The following is a 24,181-nucleotide window of genomic DNA, read 5'->3' on the forward strand; positions in this document are numbered from 1 at the left end:
GTTGCACAGCATCATGTAAGAAAAATTCACAAGAAAAACAAATATAAAGACAAACTTTAGAAGAAAACAATTAGAGCAAAAAAATGTCAATTTTAGTGCAACGTGATCAAAGTGTTGCTGAACTCCAGTGATCTTATGGCAGTTGTTCAGAAACCAAATGGTTGATGGAAAGTAGCTATTCTCAAATTTGGTAGTGTGGGAATTCACGCTTCTGCACCTTAGACAATAAGATATAGGAGCAGAACTAGGACATTTGGCACATCGACTCTGCTCTACCATTTCATCAAGGCTGATCCATTCTCTCTCTCAACCCCAATCTCTTGCCTTCTCCCTATATCCCTTCATGCCCTGACCAACCTCTGCCTTAAATATACTTGACCTCCACAGCTACCTCTGACAAAGAAGTCCACAGATTCATCACCCTCTGGCTAAAGAAATTTCTCCTCATCTCCACTCTAAAAGGACGCCCCTCTAGTCTGAGGCTGTGTCTTCTGGTCTTACTCTCTCACACCATGGGAAATATACTCTCCACATCCACTCTATCAAGGCCTTTCATGCGATTCAATAGGTTTCAATGAGGTCACCCCTCATTCTTCATATACTTAAGGCAGAGGTTGATAGATTCTTGATTGGTCAGGGCATTGAAGGGATATGGGGAGAAGGTAAGAGATTCGGGCCGAGAAGGAAAATGGATCAGCTATGATGAAAGGGAGAACAAAATGGCGGCACGACGCAGCACGCTCGGCCGTTCCGAATGAATATCGATCATGTGTAACTAGGGGCCGTGCACAATCTGGATTTGATGGAGACAGCTGTGAAAAGCCCAGAGGAACATCTGGAGTAACTTCTGAAAAGCCTGCTTTGCTACTGCGCGATCGAGAATCTCCGGAGACAAAGGCCCCTAATCCGCAGCTTTGCATATCGCCTGTTACCGGGGCCGGGGTTGAAGCGCTCAGCTGAGATGGTGCTCGGTGCTCTGCGTTGAAGAGGTGGTCAGAGGCTCGGGGTTTTCAGACTGACTTGGAGTCGGACTGTGGTCGGATGCTTCCAGGATGCTGCATCGGCGCTGGAGGTTTACTGTCTGCTTGAGATGATGGGACTTTCAAGAGACTTTGAGACTTTTACAGTGCCATCGTCTGATCTTATCAAATTACTGTATTGCTTTGCACTGTTGTAACTATATGTTATAATTATATGGTTTTTGTTAGTTTTTAAGTCAGTTTGTCATGTTTTTCGTGATATCATTCTGGAAAGACATTTTAACATTTCTTAATGCATGCATTATTAAATGACAATAAAAGGGGACTGCGTGTCCTCATAATCATAAGTGACAAGAGCAGAGTCAATGGGCCAAATGTTCTAGCTCTGCTCCTATATCTTACAGTCTCATGGTCTAAGATGTGCATTCTTCTTAATTCCAGTGAATACAGGCCCAGAGCCATCAAGCACTCTTCATATGACAAACCATTCAATCCTGGAATCGTTTTTGTGAACCTCCTTTGAACCCTCTCCAGTATCAGCACATCCTTTCTAAGGGGCCCAAAGCAGCTCACAATATGCCAAGTAAGGTCTCCATCAGTCCTTTATAAAGCTTCAACATTACATCTTTGCTTTTAAATTCTAGTCCTCTTGAAATGAATGCTAATATCATATTTGCCTTCCTCACCACTAACTCACTCGAATGGTGGGGAGCTTTGATGATGTTTATTGCCTTCCTGAGGCAATATGCCCTATAGATGCCACCTGTGATGTATTGGGCAGAATCCACTTCTCTCTGCAGCTTCCTACATTCCTGCACGCCCAAACTTGCAGTACCAGAGCATGAGACGAGCAGTCATGATAATTTCAACAGCACATCTGTAGAAGCTTGGTAAACAAAAATAATTGGAACAAAGCTAATTGGAAATATTGTAATACACCTGAGCTATGGGTGAAAGTCTTTAATAGTGGTGTTTCTTTCATTCCCCAATGTTACCTTCTCCTTATAGACGATAAGAATAAGTTGCCTTGCTCAAAATGAAACATGTGTACAATTTATCAGGAACGCATTACAGGAAAGTTTTAATAACAAAAATGTATTTAAATCTACAGTATGAGTTCTCATGATATCAAAAATGAATAAGAACAGAGGATAAGGAAAAGAAACTTGGGTCATTTGGTCATACTCATCCCACCATTAGCTCTAATCATGATACTTCATCTAACAACACTAACTTCATAGTCACAATTATAACATAAAAACGTTCTTCAGGGGAATTCATCCATGCCAACCAAGTGCCCTCCAAGCTATTCCCATTTGCTTGCATTAGCCCATATCCCTCTGAACCTTTCCTGATTTTCAACCATCCCAAGTATCTTTTAAATGTAATTGTACCTACCTCTACCACTCAGAGCACCCAGAAGCAGCCCACGTGGTTATGGAGAGAACATACAAACTCAGGGGAGAGGGGTCTTCCCTTGGTGTCCATTTGTGGCAACAAATCGTGCAAAGAAAGCAGTTAGCCTATCAGGAAGGGAGGCGCCTCTGTCATTTGTATACCCTGCCACAATGCACCATGTGTCCCTGGTGTCACAATGTTCATTTTATTTTTCATTTAAAAATCTTTTTTAATTCTTATTGAAAATCAACAAAAAATATAGTAATGTAATCAAGTCAACATGTCAATATGTACAATAAGAATTAAATTATTAAATAACTGATTAACAAAGCTAAACAATATATCAATAATAGTAAGTAAAAACAAAATGTTAAAACTATTTTTTTGGAAAATAGAAGGAAAATGTTGACATGATGATCGTAGGTAGTTGCCTCCCTGAATACGCTCCAGTCTATGCTTTCAAAACAGTCCTGCAGTATTGAGGTGGCACCTTCTGGCCAGATTCTGATCACCTTGCAAATGGATTGGGCTCATTTAACCAGTGGTCTGTACGCAGGGATTACCAAAATGCATATGTGGCCTTAGGTAATGACAAGGGTGGTGTTTGTGGGTGGCAGCCTTGTCTTCTCTCCTCTGCTTACAAAGTTGATATGCTGGTAGAACCTTGGCAAGACTTAAGTTGGCGTGATTGAAGTTACCAGCAACAATGAAGGAACCATCGGAACAAGTGCCTTTGAAGCCACAAATGACACCATAGTTTTTCCCCAGCACTGGCTTTGGTTGGTGGTGGGGGGGGGGTATGTGGGGTGATGTTAACAGTGACAATTACAATGGTAGTAACTCCCTCGGTAAGTAGAAGGGCCTACACTTCACCATTAAAAACTATCTGCGGTGAGCAGTAGACCATTACTACCAAGGCATTCATACACCAGACCTCCTCTGGTGGTCTTCAAATTTGCAAGTAAATTATCAGAGTACATATATATCACCATATACATCACCATATACAACCCTGAGATTCATTTACATGTGTGCATACTCAAATCAATAATGGAATAATAACCATAATAGAACTGATAAAAATCTACACCAACTGGGCATTCAACCAATGTGCAAAGGAAAACAAACTGTGCAAGTACAAAAAGAAATAATAATAAATAAATTAGCCATAAATATCAACAACATGAGATGAGGAGTCCTTGAAAGTACATCCATAGGTTGTGGGAATATTCCAGTGATGGGGTGAGTGAAGTTATCCCCACTAGTTCACAAGCCAAATGGTTGAGGGGTAATTACTGCTCCTGAACCTGGTGGTATGAGCCCTGAGGCTCCTAATCCTTCTTCGTGATAGCATGTCCTGGGTAGAGGAAGGTCTCTGATGATGGATGCTGCTTTCCTGCAACAACGCTCCGTGAAGATGTGCTCAATGGTTGGAAGGGCTTTGCCTGTGATGGACTGGGCCATATCCACTACTTTTTGAAGGATTGCCATTCAAGGGCAATTTCCATACCAGGCTGTGGTGCAGCCAGCCAACATACTTTCCATCACACATCAATAGAAGTTTGTCAAAGTTTTAGATCTCATGGCAAATATTTGCAAAGTCGTAAGTAGAGGCGCTCCAGTGCTTTCTTTGTAATCACACTTAGGTGCTGGGCCTAAGAAAGGTCCTCTGAAATGATAATACTGAGGAATTTAAAGTTGTGGCAGGGCTTGAACAAGAACATAAGAAATAGGAGCACGAGTAGGCCATCTGGCCTGTCAAGCCTACTCCACCATTCAATAAGATCATGGCTGATCTGGCCATGGACTCATCTCCCCCTACCTGCTTTTTCCCCATTACCTTTAATTCCTCTACTATGCAAAAATCTATCCAACCTTGTCTTAAGTATATTTACCGAGGTAGCCTCCGCTGCTTCATTGGGCAGAGAATTCCATAAATTCACCAATCTCTGGAAAAAGCAGTTCCTCCTCATCTCCATCCTAAATCTACTCCCCTGAATCTTGACATTATATCCTCCAGCTCTAGTCTCACCTACCAGTGGAACAACATTCTTGCCTTTGTCTTATCTATCCCTTTTCATAACTTCATGTTTCTGTAAGATTTCCTCTCATTCTTTTGAATTCCAGTGAGTACAGTTCCAGGTGACTCAAACTCTCCTCATAGTCTAACCCCCTCATCTCTGGAATCAACCTAGTGAACCTCCTCTACGCCACCACCAAAGCCGGTATATCCTTGCTCAAGTAAGGAGACCAGAATTGCATGCAGTACTCCAGGTGCAGCCTCACCAGTACCCTTCACAGTTGCGGCATAACCCCTCTGCTTTTAAATTGAATCCCTCTCGCAATGAAGGCCAACTTTGCCTTCTTGAAAGCTTGCTGAACTTGCAAACCAACCTTCTGTGATTCATGCACAAGCACTCCCAAGTCCCTCTGCACAGCAGCATGCTGCAATTTTTTACTATTTAAATAATAATCTGCTCTTTTGTTTTTCCTTCCAAAGTCGATAACCTCGCATTTACCAACATTGTACTCCACCCACCAGACCCTTGCCCACTCATTTGGCCTATCAATACCTGATTTTGTGGAGGGACAGTCGTTTTTCCCCCAGAGAGCATTGTATTTTTGTCTGCCCAAGAACATCAGGCCTTCTAGCTAGATGGCTGAGTCTGGAGCGGTGCCCTGGAGCCACGATTTTGTCAGGACAAGTGTGCAGCAGTCCTTCATCTCCCACTGGTCCAGGCAGATACAGGTAATCTATCTCATTTTCTAGCGATCGGACATTAGTGAATAGAATCATTGGGAGCGTGAGCCACTTTAAAGTCCAATTGACTAGTTCATCCTGGACTGCTTGTAATCTAATAGTTTAGACTCACCTATTACCTTGTCAAAGATCTTGCTAAATCCACATAGAAAATGTCTACTGCTCTACCTTCATCCATCTTCTCCTCAAAAAAAAACAGCCCGTACTGCCCAATTATACCTTATGACCCACCAACTAACCCATACACATCTAGGATGTGAAAGGAAACCTGAGCACTCAGAGGAAACCCATGCGGTTATGGGTAAAACAATATGCCTTAGAGTCAGCTGCAGAATTGAACACTGATTGCTGGCGCTGCAATAGCATTACCTTAACTGTTACTCAACCTCATTGCCCCCACATTTGAGACAATTTTCTTTTCATGAACTTGCGTTGACTATTCCAGTTAGTCTATGCCACTCTAAATGCTGGCAGACCTTTCCCCACAGAATTCCCTCCATATACTTGGCTCCTGGTTAATGGTGATTGAAAATACATTGATGTAGAAACTAAATTAAAATGATAATTTTAGAGAATAAAACCAAAATAAACCCTTTAATCTAAGTCAATGTTTTGTGGAAGTGGTACTAAAAGCATTTTTTAGTTGAGACTGCAGACTTATCATGCTGCCTGTTGATAGTCACTAGTTGTATTTAGATGAGATGCCATTGTGGCAGAGGTGCACAGCAAAATGCGTACCCTTGAAATGGGAGAAGTCATTGAAACAGCTGAAAATGAATGGAAATTATCCAATAATTGTTGCAAACTCCTTTTGAGTTTATAACACACCTAGGTTTAAATTCTGACAACTAACGTCCTTTATGCCAAATACCAATGGCAAAAAGTAACACCAAATCCATTTCATAATAGCCATCACATTGCTTTTTGGGTAATAGAAAGCTGCTGTGGCCAACAAGTTATTTATAGCATTTTAAGTGAAACGTGACAATAATTTTATCTCTAGTAATCATTGCAGATACTTGACTGAGTGATTTAGCCTTTCAAAGATAACATGGTTTCAGTGTCAATTTCTTGTGGGTGTCACCAGTCCCCTTACACAATATTCTTTTTGGAGCACTGCAATTGTCCAAAGTTAATCATCAGTCACTCATACATCTATACAGCATTTAAACAGGCTTTACAACCCAACTTGTCCACAAAGATTAAGATGCCTGGCTGAGCTAGTCCTATTCGCCAGCATTTGACCTATCTCCGGATTACTGCCTATGCCACGCGACAGTGAGAGTAGGAATGCGATGAGGTGGAGGATAAATGCGTGGTTGAGGGATTGGAGCAGGGGGCAGGGATTCCAGTTTTTGGATCATTGGGACCTCTTTTGGCGCAGGCATGACCTGTACAAAAAGGACGGGTTACACTTGAATCCTAGGGGGACCAATATCCTGGCAGGGAGATTAGCGAGGGCTACTGAGGTGACTTTAAACTAGAATGGTTGGGGGGTGGGAATCAAATTAAAAAGGCTAGGTGAGAGGAGGTTAGTTCACAACAGGGGGATGGGAACCAGTGCAGAGAGACAGAGGGGTGTAAAGTGAGGGTAGAAGCAAAAAGTAGTAAGGAGAAAAGTAAAAGTGGTAGGCCAACAAATCCAGGGCAAGCATCGAAAAGGGCCACTTTTCAACATAATTGTATAAGGGCTAAGAGAGTTCTAAAAGAGCGCCTGAAGGCTTTGTGTGTCAATGCAAGGAACATTCATAACAAGGTGGATGAATTGAAAGTGCAGATTGTTATTAATGATTACGCTATAGTTGGGATCACAGAGACATGGCTCCAGGGTGACGAAGGATGGGAGCTCAACGTTCAGGGATATTCAATATTCAGGAGCGATAGACATGAAGGAAGGAGAGGTGGGGTGGCGTTGCTGGTTAAAGAAGAGATTAACGCAATAGAAAGGAAGGACATAAGCCGGGAAGATGTGGAATCGATATGGGTAGAGCTGCATAACACTAAGGGGCAGAAAATGCTGGTGGGAGTTGTGTACAGGCCACCTAACAGTAGTAGTGAGGTCGGAGATGGTAATAAACAGGAAATTAGAAATGTGTGCAATAAAGGAACAGCAGTTATAATGGGTGACTTCAATCTACATGTAGATTGGGTGAACCAAATTGGTAAAGGTGCTGAGGAAGAGGATTTCTTGGAATGTATGCGGGATGGTTTTTTGAACCAACATGTCGAGGAACCAACTAGAGAGCAGGCTATTCTGGACTGGGTTTTGAGCAATGAGGAAGGGTTAATTAGCAATCTTGTCGTGAGAGGCCCCTTGGGTAAGAGTGACCATAATATGGTGGAATTCTTCATTAAGATGGAGAGTGACATAGTTAATTCAGAAACAAAGGTTCTGAACTTAAAGAGGGGTAACTTTGAAGGTATGAGATGTGAATTAGCTAAGATAGACTGGCAAATGACACTTAAAGGATTGACAGTGGATATGCAATGACAAGCATTTAAAGATTGCATGGATGAACTACAACTGTTCATCCCAGTTTGGCAAAAGAATGAATCAAGGAAGGTAGTGCACCCGTGGCTGACAAGAGAAATTAGGGATAGTATCAATTCCAAAGAAGCAGCATACAGATTAGCCAGAAAAAGTGGCTCACCTGAGGACTGGGAGAAATTCAGAGTTCAGCAGAGGAGGACAAAGGGCTTAATTAGGAAGGGGAAAAAAGATTATGAGAGAAAACTGGCAGGGAACATAAAAACTGACTGTAAAAGCTTTTATAGATATGTAAAAAGGAAAAGACTGGTAAAGACAAATGTAGGTCCCCTACAGACAGAAACAGGTGAATTGATTGTGGGGAGCAAGGACATGGCAGACCAATTGAATAATTACTTTGGTTCTGTCTTCACTAAGGAGGACATAAATAATTTTCCAGAAATAGTAGGGGACAGAGGGTCCAGTGAGATGGAGGAACTGAGCGAAATACATGTTCGTTGGGAAGTGGTGTTAGGTAAATTGAAGGGATTAAAGGCAGATAAATCCCCAGGGACAGATGGTCTCCATCCCAGAGTGCTTAAGGAAGTAGCCCAAGAAACAGTGGATGCATTAGTGATAATTTTTCAAAACTCGTTAGATTCTGGACTAGTTCCTGAGGATTGGAGGGTGGCTAATGTAACCCCACTTTTTAAGAAAGGAGGGAGAGAGAAACTGGGGAATTATAGACCGGTTAGCCTAACATCAGTGGTGGGGAAACTGCTGGGGTCAGTTATCAAAGATGTGATAACAGCACATTTGGAAAGCGGTGAAATGATCGGACAAAGTCAGCATGGATTTGTGAAAGGAAAATCATGTCTGACGAATCTCATAGAATTTTTTGAGGATGTAACTAGTAGAGTGGATAGGAGAGAACCAGTTGATGTGGTATATTTGGATTTTCAAAAGGCTTTTGACAAGATCCCACACAGGAGATTAGTGTGCAAACTTAAAGCACACGGTATTGGGGGTAAGGTATTGATGTGGATAGAGAATTGGTTAGCAGACAGGAAGCAAAGAGTGGGAATAAGCCGGACCTTTTCAGAATGGCAGGCAGTGACTAGTGGGGTACCGCAAGGCTCAGTGCTGGGACCCAGTTGTTTACAATATATATTAATGACTTGGATGAGGGAATTAAATGCAGCATCTCCAAGTTTGCGGATCACACGAAGCTGGGCGGCAGTGTTAGCTGTGAGGAGGATGCAGAATGACTTGGATAGGTTGGGTGAGTGGGCAAATTCATGGCAGATGCAACTTAATGTGGATAAATGTGAAGTTATCCACTTTGGTGGCAAAAATAGGAAAACAGATTATTATCTGAATGGTGGCCGATTAGGAAAAGGGGAGGTGCAACAAGACCTGGGTGTTATTATACACCAGTCATTGAAAGTGGGCATGCAGGTACAGCAGGCGGTGAAAAAGGCAAATGGTATGCTGGCATTTATAAGCGAGAGGATTCGAGTACAGGAGCAGGGAGGTACTACTGCAGTTGTACAAGGCCTTGGTGAGACCACACCTGGAGTATTGTGTGCAGTTTTGGTCCCCTAATCTGAGGAAAGACATCCTTGCCATAGAGGGAGTACAAAGAAGGTTCACCAGATTGATTCCTGGGATGGCAGGACTTTCATATGAAGAAAGACTGGATGAACTAGGCTTGTACTCCTTGGAATTTAGAAGATTGACGGGGGATCTGATTGAAACGTATAAAATCCTAAAGAGATTGGACAGGCTAGATGCAGGAAGATTGTTCCCGATGTTGGCGAAGTCCAGAATGAGGGGTCACAGTTTGAGGATAAAGGGGAAGCCTTTTAGGACTGAGATTAGGAAAAACTTCTTCACACAAGAGTGGTGAATCTGTGGAATTCTCTGCCACAGGAAACAGTTGAGGCCAGTTCATTGGCTATATTTAAGAGGGAGTTAGATATGGCCCTTATGGCTACGGGGATCAGGGGGTATGGAGGGAAGGCTGGTGCAGGGTTCTGAGTTGGATGATCAGCCATGATCATAATAAATGGCGGTGCAGGCTCAAAGGGCCGAATGGCCTACTCCTGCACCTATTTTCTATGTTTCTATCTCCCTCTAAAGCTTTCATAACTATGTACCTACCTGATTGTACCCACCTCTACCACTTCCTCTGGAAGCACCTCCCATGTACCCACCACCCTCTGCATTAAAAATCTGTCCCTCAAGTACCCTTTAACACTATCACAGGGTGAAGTAGCAACACCTTGTATTCAACCTGATAGCATGAATATTGATTTCTCCTTCCAGTTAAAAAAAACTCCCACCCATTTCCCTCTTTCCATGCCCCACTCTGACCTCTTAACTTCTCACCTGCCTATCACTTCCCCCAGTACCCCTCCTCCTATGGTCCACTCTCCTCTCGTATCAGGTTCATTTATCTCTAGCCCTTTAACTTTCTACCTCATCTGGCTTCACCTATTAGTTTTTAGCTATCCTCAAGGTATCTTGAGGTATTTATTTTACCATATGTGCCACCTCAACTTGATCAAGCTCCTTTGGTACCTTCCAAATTTTGGTGAGACTGCCCACCAATTCATATTTTTCTTCTAGTATAATCAGAATCAACTTTACATCACTTCAATAACTGTAGGAGCCTGGAGTAGATAGTAACAGTATTCTTAAACTACGCTTGGATTTATTTCCATGTGTACTGACTAATGTTGATGTTAGCAGGGTCCCTAACTTAAACTAAAATCTTATGCAGAATGTGTACTCCAGACAACTTGAATTCAATAAAGTGTATAGCATTCATAGTGGACATTTATTTTAAGTCATTTTTCACCATTTCCTTCAAACAGATAATGTAGAAATCCTGATATCTTGCTGATTAGTTGTCACTTAAAACCCAATTGAGCTCAGTCAGAGTTATGATTTCATCAACCCCTGATATGTTGAAGCTTGCTTTTCACAATCCAATCTGAATGCTTTATTCCAAAGTCATCAACAAACACTATAAATCATTTCTGGATTACTCAAATTCTATTTATAACTCAGAATACAGCAAAGAATATTAGAATTTAAAAGTCATAGAAAATAAATTTTACAGTTTCAAGAATTTAATTTCAAAATAAATACAAATGTGCAAGTCATTGTTAGCTTAACTATTCAAAATCATTCCAGGCTCCCCTTTGCAAGATCGAAAAGGATCACAATCTTTAAAGCCAAAATCTGTTCATAAATTGTATATATAGATAGTGACCCAAAAAAAGCTAGAAAACCATTTTAAATTCAATTTCGATAGCAAATGCAGCTTTAGGAAGAGCATTTCCTATCCCTGATAAGGAAGCAAATAGAGGTGAAAGGATACCATACTTGCCATCCAATGTCCCAAAATTTCAGCAGTTAATACCCAATTTAAAGACTGAACAATAACATTGTTAAATATGATGAGACCCATCTTACAGCTAAAAGTGAAATGCCAAAACCAATGAATAATTGTAATTTACCTTTGATATCACTATACTTTCAAAATTAACATTCTGTAGCACTTATTCCCTTCTCTCCCCCCACCCCCGCCCCAACCAAAGAGTTTCACCACTTTGGTACACTGCTGTTGGAATTCTGTAATACTACTTTCTAGCTAAGCTTGCTGTTAGAAACAAACATACTATGCAGAATTCTATGAATAGAACGAACGACCTTCCTCAACGCAAGTGTTTAAACAGGCCTCTAGTGTGTTCTTTTTAGGACACAAGTAGCCACACTAGGATGACATTCTAGGATACAACTTAGACAACATAAAATGGTAAAATTTAGTTGAACAGCAGTAGTACAGGAAAAAGCATGCATTTAAAGAACATACACATCTAATTAATCAACTATTGAGTCTAGTGTTTAAATGACAATTTCACACCTTTATATTGTTTCTTCTACTCTTACTTTCAACTTTCACATTGATGGACACAATGAAAATCAAGAAGCTTTTGTGTGGACAAAATATCCATAGATTGCCAATGTTGGATCCCTAAAACATAAATAAAATGGAAGTCTAAAAATAACACAGGTCACATCATTGAAGAGGAATATTATCACAATTAAATGTTAGCCATTTTGTTCAGAATTTTTAATACAAATTTAGGCATGAAATTTTACAGCATGTTAAGTAAGCCTTTTGGCTAATAAGCTTCATGTAATATGCACAACCTGCTGTGCTTAGAAAACAGGATCATAGGTAGCAGGGGAAAGCATAATACATTTCTGGGCAAATAAATGCAAGTATGGCTTAACATTTTCAGATTATATCATTTATCTTGGCATTCCTATTTGTCCACAGATTTTAGGATACTGTAAACTGATACATGCTCAGAAAAAAATTCCAGTTGAAGAAAAACCTTGGAATATGAAAATATACACCATATTACTGAGCACCCAATCAGAATTCATATTTTGGCTGCAACTTTTAGAACTCAAAGCATCAAAAATTTACTAGAAATCACAATATCATTCAAAAGGATTCTTGCAAGGAAATCCAAAAGTACAAAGTTACTGTAATACAAACTCTTTAGAATAATCTGAAACTATGAAGTAATATTCTAAGCACAACTTCAAAAAAAAAAATCAAAATTTTACTTGCCTAGTTACAAATATAAGCAGACTAAAGGTAAGTTTGCACCAGGAAGTAACAGCAGCATCAAAAAAGCAATGTTTATACTTAGGGCTTAAAAAGCAACAGCACATCAAAGTGGAAAGTCAACAGACAATTAACGTTTTACAAAAAGTTACAGCACCTAAGATTTAACATTTCTTAATTAAGAAATTAATTGAACTATATACACATCTGAACATTTAACTTCTTCACATGACATGAGACTAATGGGCATGTTTGGAGAATAGTTACCCAGAATGCATTGCTTCCAAAGAAAGTTTGATTTTGTTATATCATGCAATTTTGGAACCCTGGTATTCAAATACAGCACCAATTGAAATGTCCCAAACAGGAAAGTATGCACAAAGGTTTTAATTTCTACATTTTTCCACATGCCCTCTACAACGTGCCCATTGAATGCATTGAGGGTAACTTTATAACACATTTGATTTTTTTTTTAGGGTGGTAGTGAGAAAGGCTTCAACATGAAATCTCTGTCGACTGAGGGCCAGAGTGTTCAACACTTCCCACATTTGCATTTGGGTTGGCATTAGCATTTGTGTTCTGGTGCAGTCCACTTGTGGGATGAGTATAAAACTTCGCAGCCTCGCCAGTGTGAGTTCGGCTTCTGTTACCCTCTGTGGATGCTACACTGGATCCTGATGCTGAACGGGATCTCATTAGTCGGGTCATGCTGGCTGCAGGCACTATGAATTGGCGATAGTAAAGAAACAGCATTAGGTATATGACAGTACAGCCCTGTTGTACCACACGGAAAAGGCATATTCATTCTACTTACTATAGCCCATTCCTTGCACAAAATACTTCAGAGCTTCCGTAAGTTTTGCTGGCTGTGAGAGAGTAAATTATGTATTTAAAAAATAATCCATCATGATCATGGACTGAATATTTCCATAACGCTGCCAAGTTTAACTTCCGGGGACGGGGTGCAAGTCGGAATACTTCAGCACCAAGGACATGTTTCTAGAAATAACAGTACTAACAAAATGAATGCATATGGATCATTATATGCCAAAAACCTGACATGAATCATTGGCTTCCCTTCTATTGCACACAGCTATGCCGGGGTCCTATTTGAGTGCACAGCTGTGCAAGGCACTTTCCTGTAGCAAAAAAGCTGTGATGACGTTTTCTTTGCTACAGAAAAGTGCCAGTACCAAGCTGAGTAGAGCGGAACAAAACACCGAGGCAAGGTACAGAGACTGTATCAAGATTAAATAGGTTGGTGTTTACAGTGCTACCGCTCAATGAGGAGATGCAGGGCTCAGTGTGCATCTTGAACGCAGTGAGAGCGGACCATTGCTCAGGAAGCAACGTGTTGACAAATTGAACCAAGTCCTTCTATTAGCTCCTGTTCGACACATTGGGAATCTCATACAAGAAAGGATGTACTAGCATTTTTAAGGTTACAGAAGAGGATCACGAGAATAATCCTTTAATGAAAGGGTTAATGTATGAGGGGCATTTAATGGCTCCGGGCCTGTACTTGCTGGAGTTTGGAAGAATGATGGGTGGTGGGGGGGGGGGGGGTTAAAAAAAATCACATCAAAACTACTGAATATTGAAAGGCCTAGACAGAGTAGAAATGGAGAGGATGTTTCCAATGGTGAAAGAGTCTAGAACAAGGCAGCACAGCCTCAGAATGGAACTATGTCAGTTTAAAACAGAAATTGAGGAATTTCTTAAGCCAGAGGATGGTGAATCTGTGGCATTCATTTCCAAGGGCAGTTGTTGAGGCCAAGTCATTCAGTACATTTAGTGGAGATTGATAGGATCCTGATTAGTAAGAGCGTCAAAAGGTACAGGAAGGAACAGGAAAATGGTGTTGAGAGGGAAAATAAATCAGCTATGACTGAATGGCAGAGCAGACCTGGAGGGGCCAAATGGCCTAATTTTGCTCCTATGTCTTATGCTGTCTCTCCCTTCTCGATGGTAAAAATTTCAATGATGGCCACTGCCCCACAAATTGCAGCCCAAGTCCTTAATCTCAGCAGCACCAGTCACCTCAAGTTACCCAATACAACCAGTCCTCAAGAAATAGTTCTGTAGAATTTAAGTGAACCACTAAGGAATCAAACCATGTGGCAATGAGGGCATCATTTAATTACTGCAGGAGCATGAAAGAGCAGGGGTCCAAGCTGGGTTCCCAGCATATTCATGCACTACTAAAGCAGATACCTTTTTAAAATATGAGGGGTATATATCTCCATCTAAATGCTCAAATTCCAGGACTAAAAATACTGTAATAAATCAACACTCTGCATGGTTGTGCTAAGTAAGAGTACTGATGCACTTGCAACTATCCAAATTCCTCCCTCAGAGAAAACAGGGATGTAAATCCATAATGAGTGCAACCCTATGAAGGGGGCAAAGCAGCAAAATGTTTGTAATCCAGGCATCAAAGGTTACGAGGAGGAGGCCAGGAACTGGGGTTGAGGAGAAGATTAAAAAAGAAGCCAATTAGAGATGTGGCTGTAAAGTGAGCTGCCATATGGATTTTCTGACTGCTATCCTGCAACAGCTAGCAGATCCATTCCACCAGACTCAAACACTTATTCCTATGTTTAGGCTGTACACCAGTTGAGAGTTTGTAAGCTGAGAGAACAGATATTAGAGCAATTATGGGTAAACAGTTATTTTACAGAGAATTGCAAACATACCTGAACAATTTGTGGCAGTCCTCCACAATCAGACATCTATTTTAAATAAAGAAGATAGTTAAGTCAAAATGGCACACTAAAATTAATGGCCTATATAGCTCAATTAGGTTATATTATCACTGGATTATGACATGAGCTGGATTTGTCAGTGAAAATCTGTACATTTGCTTAATTTGCCAGTCCTGGAAAATCCTATAATCTGATAATATTTTGCTGGAAACAGTCATTCATTTTTATATTCAAAACAATTCCACTTGGAGGATTGACTTTTGAGAATCACTATCAAGCCTGAAAGAACGATTTGAATGAGATCCCACATTATTATTGAATTCAATAGTCTGCAGGACTAGTTTCTTCTCTCCCTACTTTTACTAATTGTTCTCATTGGTCTTCATGAATGGCCTCAGAAGTACACAAGTATGGTTACTAGACAAGTACATTTGCGTGATTTTTGTGTATTTTCTGACCTGTGGGAAAAAAATAAATCAACTTAAGGACATCTGTGTAAATGGAATGCTTTCATTACCCGAAGACAGCCTGTACTATCTTGTTCACCTGGAAGACTAAAACTAACAGATATAATTTTGAAATAAGCTCAAGATTTCTATATTAAAGACAGCACTAGCATCAGAACTTCTCTTTAAAGGAATAGGTTTTGTGCACTTTGGTTCAAATAGATATGACAATGGCTTTCTGTAAACTTAAGTTTTGCATTAAGGAAAGCTTCCCTTAGTTCAAACTATTTGTCTAAATGCACTACTTTTTGTGTAAAAAGTGTTACCTTTAGCAGAGTAGTTTTTGTTGGATCAAGCTTAGTATTACAGTCAACCTGAAAACAAAGCATTTCTGCATTTAGCACTTATAAAACGAACAGCATTACAAACATGCAGGAACGGGTGCTTGATATTTAAAAAGGGAAGATATTTAAAAGTATTTTGTCCAATCTCAAGAGATGAAAATAACAGCACTGAAAAATGAACACAAAGAGGGATTACACTATTTTGCTAAGTAGGATTTATAAAGAGGGGCCCAGGTAAAATGAAGTCAGTCTTCAACCTCTGGGTTAAAGCTACAAGAATAGATTGGGGAAGGAAAAAAAATTAAAGTGACGTGAAGGGCAACTTCTGCCACAAAGATGGTGATAGGTATATGCAGCAAACCCCCAGAGGAAGAGGTAGAGACAGATAGAACACATTTAAAAGACTACTAGACAAGTGGCATGGAATTCAAAGTTTAGAAGGATTATAAGCAGAACAGATACAAATGGACAAGCCCAGATAGGCAACTTGGTCAACATGGACAAGTTTAGTCAAAGAACCCATTCTTGTGGAAAACAACTGACTCTTGAGCATGCAGATGTCTCTTTACCCGACTGTATTCACAAACACATTCCTAATTGGGATCTCCTTGGCCCATTGGACAATTGAAATAAACAACCCAGAGATTTGGGGGGGGGGGGGTGTTTAGAAAGGGGAAAATACAAGTTGCAGGATATATATTCCTAAAGTAACGAAGATAGAAATTTCTGAAATTGTTTTCTGAAACATTTCAGAATATAACAGTGAATGCTATCCTGACTCAAGCCACTCACTCACTAGATCAAATATTTTAGTGAGTGCCAATACAGCATTGGGTCAAATCTACCTCCCTCCATGGGAGACGTTCTTGGCCTCTATAGATTAAGTGAACAAAATTACTTTCACTGTGTTTGGTGAACCAACGTTTGTTAATTTAAAGCATGGCTCAAGACACTACTGGTAGAGAGGAAAAAATCCTGCATGCCTCCAGCTCTTTAAAATTGCAAGTGTATTTTTTATACATTCTCTTACAAGATATTTAAGAAGGAATATGATCGTTCCCTGATTGGTTAGGGCATCAAAGGATATGGCGAGAAGGCAGGCATATGGGGTTGAGTGGAATCTAGGATCAGCCATGATGGAATGGCAGAGTAGACTCAGTGGGCTGAACAGCCCAATTCTGCTCTGATGTCTTATGGTCTTATATTGGGTGTCTAACTGGCCCGTTGAGTCTCTGTCAGCTTCACAATCTATCAGTCTCAAGAGCAATTTCAGTTCCCCATTACCCACTAACTCCAGATTCTTTAAGCAAATGGATATGATAGAAAACCAAAATATTCAGGGGAAACCCACACAGTCCGAGGGAGAATGCATAAAACCACACAAAGTTCAGGATCTATCCTGGGGTTCTGGAACAATAGAATAGTAACAGCTAAGTGCTGCACCACTAAACCTATTCATTATATGGCCACAGAATTCCAGTTTCCCAAGCATGAATTTTAATATAATGTACATTTCAACAATCATTTTAATATCCAAGAATACCACAATATTTAAATGATCTGATGAGTAAGTTAATAAGACCACTTAAAGTGGTTCTCAATTCTGAATAGTCCCTTAAATATAACTTGAATGAAATATGAACGTACTCCATTTTGTTTCTTAATTAAATACATGCAGAATATAAACATACCACAGCATCTACTGCAGGTGAACTGTCGCCAACCACCAATAATGTGGGACATCTACAAGATAAATTGTTAATTATTTCATTGAGACCAATAAATGCCAAGATCATCATTTCAGTATTACTTATGTCTTAAAGAATACTAACAAAAATTCTGATTAAACTCTAAAATTTGTGTCCTGAAATTTAACTGCACATTACTGATTTCCTCACACTGCTTCACCAATCCCCAAACAGACCAAAACATAACTGCAATATTTTTTCAGTGCTGATATGCCAAAAGACTGCAGGTGCTAAAATCTGGAGAAATAAACAATGTTCTGGAGGAACTCAGCCTGACATGCAGAATCTGTGGGAGGAAAGAAACTGTCGGCATTTCAGGTTGAAACCCTGCATCATGGTGATGGCAAATTTTCTCACTGTTATTCTTATCTTAATGGAGAAAACACAGGCCACAATTCACGCAACACAAAAAATGCTGGTGAACGCAGCAGGCCAGGCAGCAACTATAGGAAGAGGTACAGTCAACATTTTGGGCCGAGACCCTTCGTCAGGACTAACTGAAAGAAGAGACAGTAAGAGATTTGAAAGTGGGAGGGGGAGGGGAAATCCGAAATGACAGGAGGGGGAGGGATGGAGCTAAGAGCTGGAAAGTTGATTGGCAAAAAGGATACGAGGCTGGAGAAGGGAGAGGATGATGGGACGGGAGGCCTAGGGAGAAAGGGGGAGGGGGGAAGCCCAGAGGATGGGCAGGGAGTGAAAGGGACAGAGGGAGAAAAAGAATGTGTGTATATAAATAAATAAGGGTTGGGATATGAAGGGGAGGTGGGGTATTAACAGAAGTTCGAGAAGTCAATGTTCATGCCGTCAGGTTGGAGGCTACCCAGACGGAATACAAGGTGTTGTTCCTCCAACCTGAGTGTGGCTTCATCTTGACAGTAGAGGAGGCTGTGGATAGACATATCAGAATGGGAATGAGACAATTCCCCTTATGTTCTTCTCATACACATTCCACATCAGACCCATGGGATGACTTTACTGTGTAATGCTCCTTTTGGGGCATTGTTGGGGAAATCCTAGAGCCCCATTGGACTTGGACTTGTAGCTTTGCCAATTTTAGCAATAGAATTAGATGTTCACCAGTAAGTCAACCATTTACCCAGCAGCCTTAAGCATCCCCTAACCACGTCCAATAGAGTGGACTTCTAAAAGACAGTTATTTTGGTCATAGCATGAAAATCAGGATATGGAAATATCTAGCTGGATCCCATGTTCATTTCTACCACTGACAACCCCAAATATCTAACACTATTATATATCAAAACATACATAAACTTTCATCCAGAATTTCTAAATTAGTAGATGTTATAAATTGACTTCAACTCACTTTAAAGTAGTTCTTTGATGATGTCCAGGAAGAGGTCGTCCAATTTCCAAGTCTCTTCGACTACAGAAAAACAAACTGGGTTAATTATAGAGCATTGGATGGTTTATCCCATAAACCAGCTCCTCCCCCAACACACACCACCACCAATATTGTGTGTAGGCTTCTTCCCACTGAGTGGTAAACAGACTTTACCTCCTTTATTATTTCTATCACAGAATCCATTCAACCACAAACTGCATTTTCCAATGTCTGGCTTTAGCTGGTACTTACCACTCACAATTTTAGGTCTATTTCTGTTGTGACTAATGTAATTCTTTACAAGTAGCTTGTGCTCTGCGCTCTTCAAGAGGGTAATAAACTCAATATAAATAATAGTTTCAGACAATTCACAGGCCTTGGGAGAAAAAGTAGGACAGAAAACATGACATCCTCAGGAAGAGGGAGCATGCATTATCTAGAGTTGGTGTTGATCACAAAGCTGCAAGTCATTCAGTTTCTTCAATGAGTGATATTTGACCTGCCTCTGCCCCCTGCAGATGCTGCTCCAGATTCCAGCATCTTCAGTCTGGTGTTGTGTTCTTTACGTCATTCTTGTATTTGAAACAACTGTGCAAATATGACACCTACACCTTAGTTTAGGTACAGTAAATAGGCAACTATTCAACATGACAGCCAATCACTATCAGTGAATGTTGTTTACATTTGAAAAATAAGATGGAATGGAAATGGCTCAGATGAAGGTCAGGAGAACATGTCTCCAGGTCCTCAATCTCCATGAAAAGACAATGCTGACCATTACTGTAACATCTGTAACCAAGACCGCAAAATCATCAGAAAAGCATCAAGCCATAAAAATGCTAGAAATCTGAATTAAAAACAAAACTGCTGGAAATACTTAGTGGGTCAAGCAGCAACTATGGGAGAGACCTATGATTAAAACTAAGAAAAGTTGTAAGTGTTTTGAATTACAGAAGTGGATGGGTGGCGGGAACAAATGATATACTGTGGGTGGCGCATTAGCGTAGCGGTTACCACGCTTTACAGTACAGGCAACACAGGTTCAATTCCCACCACTGTCCTGCACATTCTCCCTGTGACCACATGGGTTTCCTCCCACAATCCAAAGACCTACCAGTTAGTAGGTTAATGAGTTGTTGTAAATTGTCCCATGATTAGGCTAGGATTAGATTGGGGCATTGCTCGGCAATGTGGTTTGAAGGGCCTACTTCACACTGCATACACACTGCAATAAATAAATAAATCTGTAATAGCATGAGGATCAAGAGAAACAGCGTCAATCTTGGTTGTTACAGAATAGTGAAGGTTTTCTCAATTACAGGTAATCTCTCAGGAAGAGACACAACAAATTAAAGGAGACAGAAAGCAATGTTAGAACTGAGAGAGAAAACATGGTAGCTACCGCAAATATGAAATGACAATACTATGAACATTCTGCATATTAAACAACTGCTAAGGAGAGAGAAACAATTTAGTTGATAACCTTTTATCAGATCAGAACTGGGCAGCTATGAACTAAAAAGGTTGTTTTTTCTGAAACTGTACAGATTATGTCAAGCCCTGCATGCCTTAATGCAAGAGATTACTGGTCTGACCACATGCTACACTTTGATGGAAAACAAAAAGCAAAAGACAGGGATCAGACAGGAGTGGGATGGAGAACTAAAATGGCAGGCAACTGGAAATTTGCGATCACCTTTACTGCAGAGCAGTTACTCAGCCAACATTTGATTTTTTTTAATATAGGAAAAAAGAATCGTATAATGGATGTAGAAATTTGGAACATGAATAAGCCCGCAGTGAGTAACATGAAGTGCTGCAAGCTGCTCTACCATTTAATAATATAACTGACCTAACTGTAACCTCAAATCCACATTCTTTTCTCAGTCACCTTTCACCCTAATGCTTAAAGTATTTACTCTTGCCTTAAAAGTATTTAATCACTCTCTTCCACTGCTCTTTCAACTAAAGTTCCAAAAGTTCACACCTCTCAGAAGTTTAGCCTCATCTAAAGTAAATGGGCAAATGTAAATTGATTCTTAGCTCTAGAATCCCACAGGAACAAAAACAATCTTCCCCATTCTCCCATCCAACCTATCAAGACCACCATTACCCTAGAAGATCTTGTACATTTCACTCTGAGCACCAAATTAAACATACACGTGAAGCAGCATCTCACATGGAAAGGCTATGTGACATTTTTTTTAATTTATTCATTTACAGGATGTGGGGATCACCAGCTAGGCCAGCATTTATTGTCTATCCCTAGTTGTCCCTGTGAAGGCAGTTAAAGTGAAGCTGCCTTCATGAACCGCTGCAGTCCCTGAGGTGTAGGTATACCCACAGTGCTGTTAGGGAGGGAATTCTATGATTTTGACCCAGCAACAATAAAGGAATGGCCATATGTTTGCAAGTCAGGATGGTGAGTGACTTGGATGGCAAGTGACCAAGTGGTGTTCCCAGGTATCTGCTGTTCTTGCCCTTCTCCATGGTAGTGGTCATGGGTCTAGAAAGTGCTGCCTAAGGAACTTTGGTGTGGGATGTGGCTACTTGTACGGTAAGATGAGCATTCGCTGCTTTCTTTGCAGCTGCAGGTGTTCAGAAATCCTGAACTAGCTGGACCCCTTCTGTGGCCTCTCACCTTTCCTACATCTATTCACTGCTATTTGCTTCAGTGACGTTTACGGCAAAAAATTCTAACAACCTTACTTATTCTAACCTACAGCTCTCAGCCCCAGAAGATCAATATCAATCTGCTGACCAGGGTGCTGCTACTGCTTGTCAAACTGATCTCTGAAACTCACTTCACAAACATACAGCAACCAGTTTGTAAGAAACTGGTTACAAGAGAGAAAAGCAGCTAAAAAAAGTAAATTGAGTTAATTTGAGGCAAATGAAATGAAAAGATGAACAAACTTGCCTGCAACTGCAGTTAATCTTAAACCGATGCAGTGAACCCCTCTGAACACTCTACACACTGTTGTGGCTTGAATTCCTATCTGACATCAAGTCTTGCAAGGCTCCAAATAAGAGCAGAATCCTCAAGCAAGCTATTTAAATCATCTGAGTGTGGCAAATAGAAGCCTAGCTTGGACAGGTTTGAAATTTCTTTGAGACGAGTTGAGCAGCACTCTTCCACTAAATGTCAGCAATATATCTAACCCTTTAAATTAAGCTGCTTTGGAATCCTCACCTTAAGTAAATGTTGTGTTTCATGCATGAACAGCTCCAATCATTGACAAATTCAGAGCCAAAGGTTGGACATGACATATTTGGGCATGCTAACCACTTGGTGGGGGGAGGGGGGGGAGGGTTGTAAAACAGGAATCTTTTGCAGCATAAACCTATAGAACATTAACCACCAGTGTAAACTCTCAGAAATGTGCACAGCAGTACTTAATACACCAATGATGCTGTTTTATGTGCAACGCTACATTTTCAAATGTTGCTGAGACATATTTCAATTCACATTTTATTTTATCTTTGTAGCCAAGATATATGAAGTCTTGCAGAACTGCAACAGGATCACTAACCCCAAAACCAGACCTTCGAGGTCAGAGGAGGCAAGGCAGGTGAAGGAGCGAGTGTGGGGATTGGCTGAGAAGGAGCAGCTGATTTAAAAAGCCAGTCGTGAGCAGCAAGCTAACCAGACCTTCGAGGTCGGAGTTGGCGAGGCAGGTGAAACTAATTACTGAAAATATCAGCTAATATAAGCAAGGCTCACTCTAGGGGAGCGGCCTGTCGAGGAGCGGCCTTGTCGAGGGAAGTGCCTTGTGAGATAAGTGCGAGTCTTTGGCTCAGGAGTCTTTGGCAAGGAGGCTGAGGGAAGAGACTACGCCACAGTTGGAGAGGGTGAGAAGTGGAGAAGAGATGACCGCCAGGCTGATTCAGTGTGCTGCGTGCATGATGTGGGAGGTCAGGGACACTGATGGTGCCTCTGGATCCTACACCTGCGAAAAATGTGTCCAGTTTCAGCTTCTGAAGGACTGTGTTGCAGCACTGGAGAGGCAACTGGATGATGTTAGGTTAATCCGGGAGAAAGAGTTTTCTGGACAGGACCTACAGTGAGGTCGTTACACCCAGGATACAGGAAAAGAGTAGGATGACGATGATGAGCAAGGCAAGGATGCTTGAAGTACAGGAGACCCCGGGAGATGTGCCTCTTGTAAACAGGTTCTCCCTCTTGGAAGCTGTCGGGACAGAAGACAGTGTCAGTCTGAGAGGCGGACGGGTCTGCGAGTCAACAATTGGCGCTGAGGCAAACCCGAGGAGACAGACGTCAGGCAGAGCCGTGGTAGTAGGGGACTCCATAGTGAGAGGTACAGAAAGGGGCTTCTGCAGCAACAGGCAGGATTTAAGGATGGTGTGTTGCCTCCCTAGCGCCAGGATCCAGGACGTCACGGACCGATTGCAAGGAATCCTCAAGGGTGAAGGAGAACATCCGGAAGTGGTGGTGCATGTCGGCACAAATGATGTGGGGAAGAGGAAGAAAGAGCAACAGAAGGTAACTAAAAGGGCAATACGCAGAGAAAAAATGAGGTATGAAGGTAAACTAGCCGAGAATATAAAGGAGGATAATAAAAGCTTCTTTAGGTACATGAAAAGGAAAAAAATAGTTAATACCAAAATTGGGCCCTTGAAGACAGAAGCGGATGAATTTATTATGGGGAAACAAGGAAATGGCAGGCGAGTTGAACAGGTACTTTGGATTGATTCACTAGGGAAGACACAAACAATCTCCCAGATATAATAGTGGCCAAAAGACCTAGGGTAATGGATGAATTGAAGGAAATTTATATTAGGCAGGAAATGGTGTTGGATAGGATGTTGGGTCTGAAGGCTGATAAGTCCCCGGGACCTGATGGTCTGCATCCCAGGGTACTTAAGGAGGTGGCTTTAGAAATCGTGGACGCATTGGTAATCATTTTCCAATGTTCTATAGATTCAGGATCAGTTCCTGTGGACTGGAGGGTGGCTAATGTTGTCCCTCTCTTCAAGAAGGGAGAAAGAGAGAAAACAGGGAATTATAGACCGGTTAGCCTGACGTCGGTGGTGGGAAAGATGCTGGAGTCAATTATAAAAGATGAAATTACGACACATCTGGATAGCAGTAACAGGATCAGTCCGAGTCAGCATGGATTTACGAAGGAGAAATCGTGCTTGACTAATCATCTGGAATTTTTTGAGGATGTAACTATGAAAATGGACAAGGGAGAGCCAGTGGATGTAGTGTACCTGGACTTTCAGAAAGCCTTTGATAAAGTCCCACATAGGAGGTTAGTGGGCAAAATTAGGGCACATGGTATTGGGGGCAGAGTACTGACATGGATTGAAAATTG

General features: G+C 41.0%; 1 protein-coding gene across 4 annotated transcripts in view; it reads right to left on the minus strand.

The window, feature by feature from the left end:
• Window positions 1-11,630: 11,630 nt before the first annotated feature.
• Window positions 11,631-24,181, minus strand: part of LOC134351549 (protein NDRG1-like) — a 64,219-nt gene continuing 51,668 nt past the window's right edge. For all 4 annotated transcript variants that reach the window (XM_063057853.1, XM_063057833.1, XM_063057843.1 and 1 more), the window contains 6 exons: window positions 18,825-18,884; window positions 17,444-17,495; window positions 15,735-15,782; window positions 14,954-14,989; window positions 13,072-13,123; window positions 11,631-12,979 (listed from right to left, as the gene is read on the minus strand). In XM_063057853.1, the coding sequence (XP_062913923.1) occupies window positions 12,753-12,979; window positions 13,072-13,123; window positions 14,954-14,989; window positions 15,735-15,782; window positions 17,444-17,495; window positions 18,825-18,884 (475 nt within the window). In that variant the 3' untranslated portion in view covers window positions 11,631-12,752. The remainder of the gene's footprint in view (window positions 12,980-13,071; window positions 13,124-14,953; window positions 14,990-15,734; window positions 15,783-17,443; window positions 17,496-18,824; window positions 18,885-24,181) is intronic.

The sequence above is a fragment of the Mobula hypostoma genome, chromosome 1 (assembly GCF_963921235.1).
Source record: "Mobula hypostoma chromosome 1, sMobHyp1.1, whole genome shotgun sequence".
In the NCBI taxonomy this organism is placed as follows: Eukaryota; Metazoa; Chordata; class Chondrichthyes; order Myliobatiformes; family Myliobatidae; genus Mobula; species Mobula hypostoma.